The 6036-nt window shown below is 38.4% G+C and overlaps 1 protein-coding gene across 1 annotated transcript; it reads right to left on the bottom strand.

Moving 5' to 3' along the window:
- Positions 1-1189: 1189 nt before the first annotated feature.
- LOC115952233 (metallothionein-like protein type 2) lies at positions 1190-2747 on the bottom strand. The gene is made up of 3 exons (XM_031069322.1): positions 2620-2747; positions 1744-1821; positions 1190-1638 (listed from the first exon to the last, which is right to left on the bottom strand). Exons 1-3 carry the CDS (start codon positions 2682-2684, stop codon positions 1545-1547), a joined length of 237 nt encoding a protein of 78 aa, XP_030925182.1. The 5' UTR covers positions 2685-2747; the 3' UTR covers positions 1190-1544.
- Positions 2748-6036: the final 3289 nt, after the last annotated feature.

Genomic DNA, 6036 nt, shown 5'->3' with positions numbered 1-6036 from the left:
ATAGTAGGATTTTAGGGTACAATAAAATTACAATTTAATCCTTATTAATGCGGGGTGGGGATGGGGCAGGGCGGGGCAGGGTGGGTCTAAAAAGTGTAAACTCATCCCCGCCTCGCCCCGTGGTGTGGGTCTAAAATCTCGCCCCATCCCCGCCCCACCACCTTTGCGGGGCGGGGAAAACAAGCACGGGGCGAAGTGGGGAGGGGCGGGTCAAGCGGGGCGGGGAAAAATTGCCATCCCTAATCATAATAGATAAATAACTAAAATAGTTTACTTTAACCTCATGCAGATCATTATTTATAAGAAAATTTGAACAAAAATATTTTAGAAATAAAATGCATAGGAAAAAAAACACCAAGATGACTAAATATAATTCAATTTGTTCTAAATGAGGATCTAATGAGTTTGGGCCCAAAACAAACCCAAATGATATGATTTAGTACGCTTTTTGTTATTGTTTTTTTTTTTTTTTTTGGTTATTTTTAAGAAAATGTTTTGGATCCATCCGACGCACGTTATATCTACCCAAAGCATAATAATTGAAAGAAGGGAAATGTTTTAAAAATCCCAGTTTGTCCCTATTGTTCAAATAATGCTAATAACAATGTATCAATAATTGTAGTGCAAATTACAAAAAGACTTGTAATCAGTATCACATCAAGCAACCAAATTTTTTTTTTTTTTTTTGGAAAGTGAATCTATGAGGTTTTTAATACTTGTATATCAAAAAATTTTATACAAATTGAAAAAATAATAATAAAATTCTTGTCTTCGTCCAGCTTGAACCGTGTATTATGGATGGATGTGCTTTATGCCTTGTGCCAAAATTAAATCAAGTGATAAAGTCGACTTCATTTCATTATCTATCCCAACCACCCACTGACTTTATCATTACCCATCAATTTTACATTGACAATATTTATAATGCTACTGTTTCTAGTCTTGCTGACTTGCTTGCTCTCCTATTCGCGAGGGAAGAGATTTCATCTCAGAAATTCTAAAAATTTTAACAACACATTTTAAGCTTAAAAAAAAAATGTTACAATGATAAATTCAGATGATAACTAATAAAAATTTGTCGTGGCGTGGATAAACATTACTCATTGACCCTGACTCGGAAGCTTATCGGTAAGAGTGTCAAGAGTCTATCATCCATCCACATTGAAAGAAAGAAACAAAAGACTGTAAATTTCTCAAACTAGAAGAAAAGGAGTTTCCATTGGCAAATTAATAAAACTCTCACTCTTCCCACATAAATATTAGTCCATTACAGCAGAGACTCCCATCATACGTAACTTACTAAACACCAAGCAAACATGGTTTGAGTGAACCCAGGGCAAACCTTAGACTAGTAGTAAGATTTGCAGAGACAATCGTGGCTACTTTATTATAATACGAGTTCCAAAAGGAGTTCTCAGAGAAACACGTTATAAGTCATAAGTCACGAAACACAGCACACAAACACATATATAACATAACTACATGCTCTATTTATTAGCTTCCATAGACAAGATCGTCTCTGCTTCAAAGGCTAAGGATCTCTCTCATTTACAATTGCAAGGGTCACAGGTGCAGTTGGATCCGCACTTGCAGCCTCCATTCTCAGCTCCTACGCCCATCTCAGATCCCTCAAAGTGTCTGCATAATCCAAATTTATCACAACAACATTAGGATTTCCCTAGTCCATAATAGTAAAAAATTAGAGAGTACAAAAGCATAATTATGCAACAAAATAATACATACGTCTTCTGGGGAGCAACACCAACAATAAGGGTCTCGGTGGTGGTCTTCCCTGAGCTCAGGTCAGGGAACATCCCGCATCTGCACCATCATTATTCAAAAATTTCATAAATATTCCATTACTTCACAGATGTTCAAGAGATAAGTAATAACAGAACAAAAGTTTGTTCCAAGTCATATAAATATATATATATAATCTTTTGATGGTGGAAACAACAAAAAAGATAAAGAAATCACGGGTTGGTTCCTAATTTATATCATACTCAAGAACCCATCAGATCACTTTAGTAAAAAGTAAAAACCCTTTCAATTTTTCCTCTAAAAAAATACACCCTTCACTGGCATGGATTATGAAGGTAAAAATACCCTTTCAACTTTGTGAGTTTCTTATCTTAAAATTCTGGAGAATTGAAATCATTCATACAAAGTGATCAACTTTTTTTTTTTAATTACAAGAAAGTTGTGTCACCCTTTCCTCAAATTATTTCACATATCAACAATAGTGTTTTGGATTGATCTTGAGACACCTCTAAAGTTTGGGTTAATACTAATATTTTGGCTAATTCTAACCGGTCTAAAATTTTTCAAAACTGACCGACTTAGTCCGATGATTAGAGATCAAATTGGTCAATTTTAAAAAGTTTACGGTCATTTAGTCCGATAATTAGGAATCAAATTGTTCAGTTAAAAAAAAAAAAAAAATTCGGCCATTTAGATTGATAATTAGGAATCAAGTTGGTCAATTTAAAAAAATTTACCGTAATTAAAAAAAAAAAGTTATAAACTGGGAAAAAAACATCATTAAATTTCTACAACAGCTAGAAGAAGACAGACATGATGAAAATTTCCCGAAAGCTTAAACAAGTTAAAGAAGATTACCCTCCACAGCTGCTGCTGCACTTGCAGGCAGCTCCGCAGCCACAGTTTCCACCGCAGCAAGACATCTTTCAAAAGCTAACGACTGATGCAAAAGAAGGATTAGGATATTTTGAGAGAAAGACAGCTGGAGAGATCAAACTGTGTGGAACGAGTTTTCAAGGATGTTCCATGACCTTCATTTATAACGTGGTTGAGGAGAGAGAGTGCTAGATCTCCACCGTCCACGTGTCTCAATCCTATTTCGTGGTTATCCATGCATATGGCTCCAAAATACCAAACTCTTTAATTAGCTTCCTTCCGGTTTTTGGGTCTTTCTGGTGTGTTCTCTTAAGTGTACCACTAGACATCAGCCACAAAAACCACGCCACCGCCACGCCCAAAAAAAAAAAACACACGCACACAACAACCAAACAAAACCCATAACCCATAACCCACCACTGCACCACCACAACTCACCACGCCCCACCCACCATATACCCACCACGCCCCACCCACCACGACCCACACCAGAAAACACACACACACAATTGTTGAGCAAAACCCAAATCAACCAAGTAAATCACAACAAATCTAAAACCCAAACCCAAACAAAACCCAAAAACCAAACTCCACACTACCACCAGAAATAAGTCTTTGTGCAAGGAATTGCTTCAAAGTTCAAAGTTCAAACCATGAGAAAGATGAGCTTTAAGACCCACTCCCACCATGCTGCAGCCACCCACTGACCCAAAACCCACTCCCACGCAAATCAAAATCCCACTATCCACTATCACCGAATACCCACATACCCACATCCACTGCCACCACCATGCCACATCACAGATCAACCCACACCACAAACCCACTCCGCTACTACAGATCACCAACCTAGACCCACTCCACCACCATTGCCACAATACCCACGCCGCCGCCATAGGGAAGATGACATCGTATTGGAGGACCCATGCCTACCTTTGCCGCTACCACCACCACATGGGGTTTTGGGTTTAAGGAGAGGAGATAGCAGCTGTAGAACAAAAACAAGAGAGAGAAGAGAAGACAGAGAATGTTCTGTGGAGAGAGAGAGAGAGAGAGAGAGGGAAAAGATGGGATAATGAAGGGAGAGAAAGTGGCAAATATTTATAAGTGAATAAAAAAATATTATTTTGTTTTACAATACTGTTACACTACCATCGTAAAGTACTATTGTAAAAGTAAGTTTATGATGGTACTATAGCAATATTGTAATTTTTTTTGCAATTCTAAGCTTTTAGAGCATTCGCATTAGACATGCTAAATGGCATATGTAGGGGTTTTTTACCATTTTTACACAAAAATCAAGCTCTATTCGGACTTCTAAAAATCAACTATTGTAATTTTTTTTACAATAGTGCTACAGTGCAATTCTACCTTTAGAATTGCACTGTAGCACAATTCTAAAACAAAAAATTAATATTTTATTGTGTCAATTTCTCTCTCTGTCTCACGTCTCTCTCTCTGCCTCTCAATCTCTAATTCTCTCTCTTCTTGCAGTCCTCACTCACTCCCTCTCTTCAGACTCAAAACTCCATAGGCACCACACCATGGCCTGACCCACTGACACCAGCCATGGCAAACCACCACCCACTCATTATTTCTCTTCTCTCTCTCTCTCGTTGCAGATCAGTATGGTGGCGTGAAGATTGACGTTTGGGGTTTGGTAGAGATCGATGTTTGGGTGTGGTGTGGAGATCGACATTGGGCTATGGGTTTTATTTGGGTTTGTCGTGGGTTACGTGGGTTCAGATCGGCGTGGGTGATTTGGGTGTGGTGTGGAGATTGGCGTTAGGCTGTGGGTTTACCGTGGGTTGCATGGGTTCAAATCGGCGTGGGTTTCTCTTGGTGGCGAGAGGTGATGCAAAGAGAGAGTTATTTGGAAGTGGGTTTGTTTGATATTTGGTTTTTGCAAGTGGTTTTTATTTTTTGAGTTCTGGGCTACTGAGAAATCGGCCAAATTCCGAGAAAGTTAAGGTTTTTGGCATCTGGGTTTGATTTGTATTGGATTTCTGCAGGTGGTTTTTTTTTAGCCTTTTTGAACGGTGGAGGTGGTTTGGTTTCAGTGGAAGAGAGGTAAAAATTAGAGAGAGGAAAGAGCTGGGAGAGAATAGATATAGTTTTGGAATATATTATTTTATTAGGTAGATATATTATTTTAATGAGTAATAGAAAAATAAAAGTTAAGATGTTGGGTGTGTTGTAAAATAGTATAGTATAAATGATCAAATGAGTTTTGAGATGGTAAAATAGAATTTTTTGTAAATACCGAATGCGAATGCTTAGAGCATCCACAATGGGACATGGATATGCCAAATGTCCACAAAATTTAAGCATTGAGCAACAATTAGACTTAGTAGTCGGAATGCCAAAAGTGGGAAAATGTAAATTTTTTTTGGCATAGTGCTACAGTGCCAAAATAATATTAATATTTTATTCCACTTTTTTCTCTCTCATCTCTCATCTCTCTCTCTCTGTCTTTCTTTGGCTCTCACACTTTCCTCTCTTTCTCCCTCTTCTCTATCACACCTTCGGTCCATCTCCGATGCAAGGTCCAAAAACCAGACGTCGTCGATTTCGGTTCGTCGCCGCCGTTGAGTCCATGTAGATCGCTAGTCTCGGAGCGACACGAGCCGATCTCTTCGTGATGATGCCGTTGGATAGCATGACGATGAACGCGGTGATTAGGAGGAAAGCGATGAACGCAAGTTTGTAGGCGCTGAAGTGGAGAATTTGGTGTCAAAAACCACCGCCGAAGTGGGTTGCGATCCGATTCTTCTAGGTTGCAATCTGGGTTATCTGTGTGTGTGTGTGTGTGTGTTTGTTTTTTTTTTTCCTGTTGTGACCGTTGGCTAAAGGAAGAGGTCTGGGTTGCGATCTGGGTTCTAGGTTGCGATCTGGGTTTTTTTGATCGGTGCTGATGGGTTTGTTGGGTTGATGGGTTTGATCGGTGCTGTGGTTGTTGATGGGTTGATGGGTTTGGGATCGGTGATGGGTCGATGGTTGTTCGTTGTGGTGGTGGTAGCAGGTGGTGATTTGGGTTTTTGTTTTTATTTGGGTTTTGGGATATATTATTTTATTATGTAGATATATTATTTTAATGAGTAGAATAGGAAAATAAAAGTTTGGGATGTTGGAAGTATTGTAAAATGGTATGGTATAATGATAAAGTAGCTTTTTGGAATAGTAAAATAGAATAGAATTGGAATTTCAGGATTCTGATGCTCTTACAAGTCCGGATGGTAGAGGTTTTTAAGAAACAAATGCTAAATAGAGACAACATATGACATTTAGCATTCCATGCTCTAAAAGACTTGAGCATTTTCATCAGCTCTCTCATAAAAAATGCCATTTTGACATACCAAAAACCTACTTTATCATTTTAACACATCATTTTACAATATC

The sequence above is a fragment of the Quercus lobata genome, chromosome 7 (genome assembly GCF_001633185.2).
Source record: "Quercus lobata isolate SW786 chromosome 7, ValleyOak3.0 Primary Assembly, whole genome shotgun sequence".
Lineage (NCBI taxonomy): Eukaryota > Viridiplantae > Streptophyta > Magnoliopsida > Fagales > Fagaceae > Quercus > Quercus lobata.
This window is presented reverse-complemented; position numbering and strand designations above follow the sequence as displayed.

Excerpts from the sequence above, each read along its gene's own strand:
- LOC115952233 (XM_031069322.1), bottom strand. The coding sequence starts at position 2,684 with ATGTCTTGCTGCGGTGGAAACTGTGGCTGCGGAGCTGCCTGCAAGTGC. Across the intron at positions 1,822-2,619 it reads TGCAGCAGCAGCTGTGGAGG|ATGCGGGATGTTCCCTGACC; the intron begins GTAATCTTCTTT and ends ATGATGGTGCAG. Across the intron at positions 1,639-1,743 it reads GGTGTTGCTCCCCAGAAGAC|ACACTTTGAGGGATCTGAGA; the intron begins GTATGTATTATT and ends TGGATTATGCAG.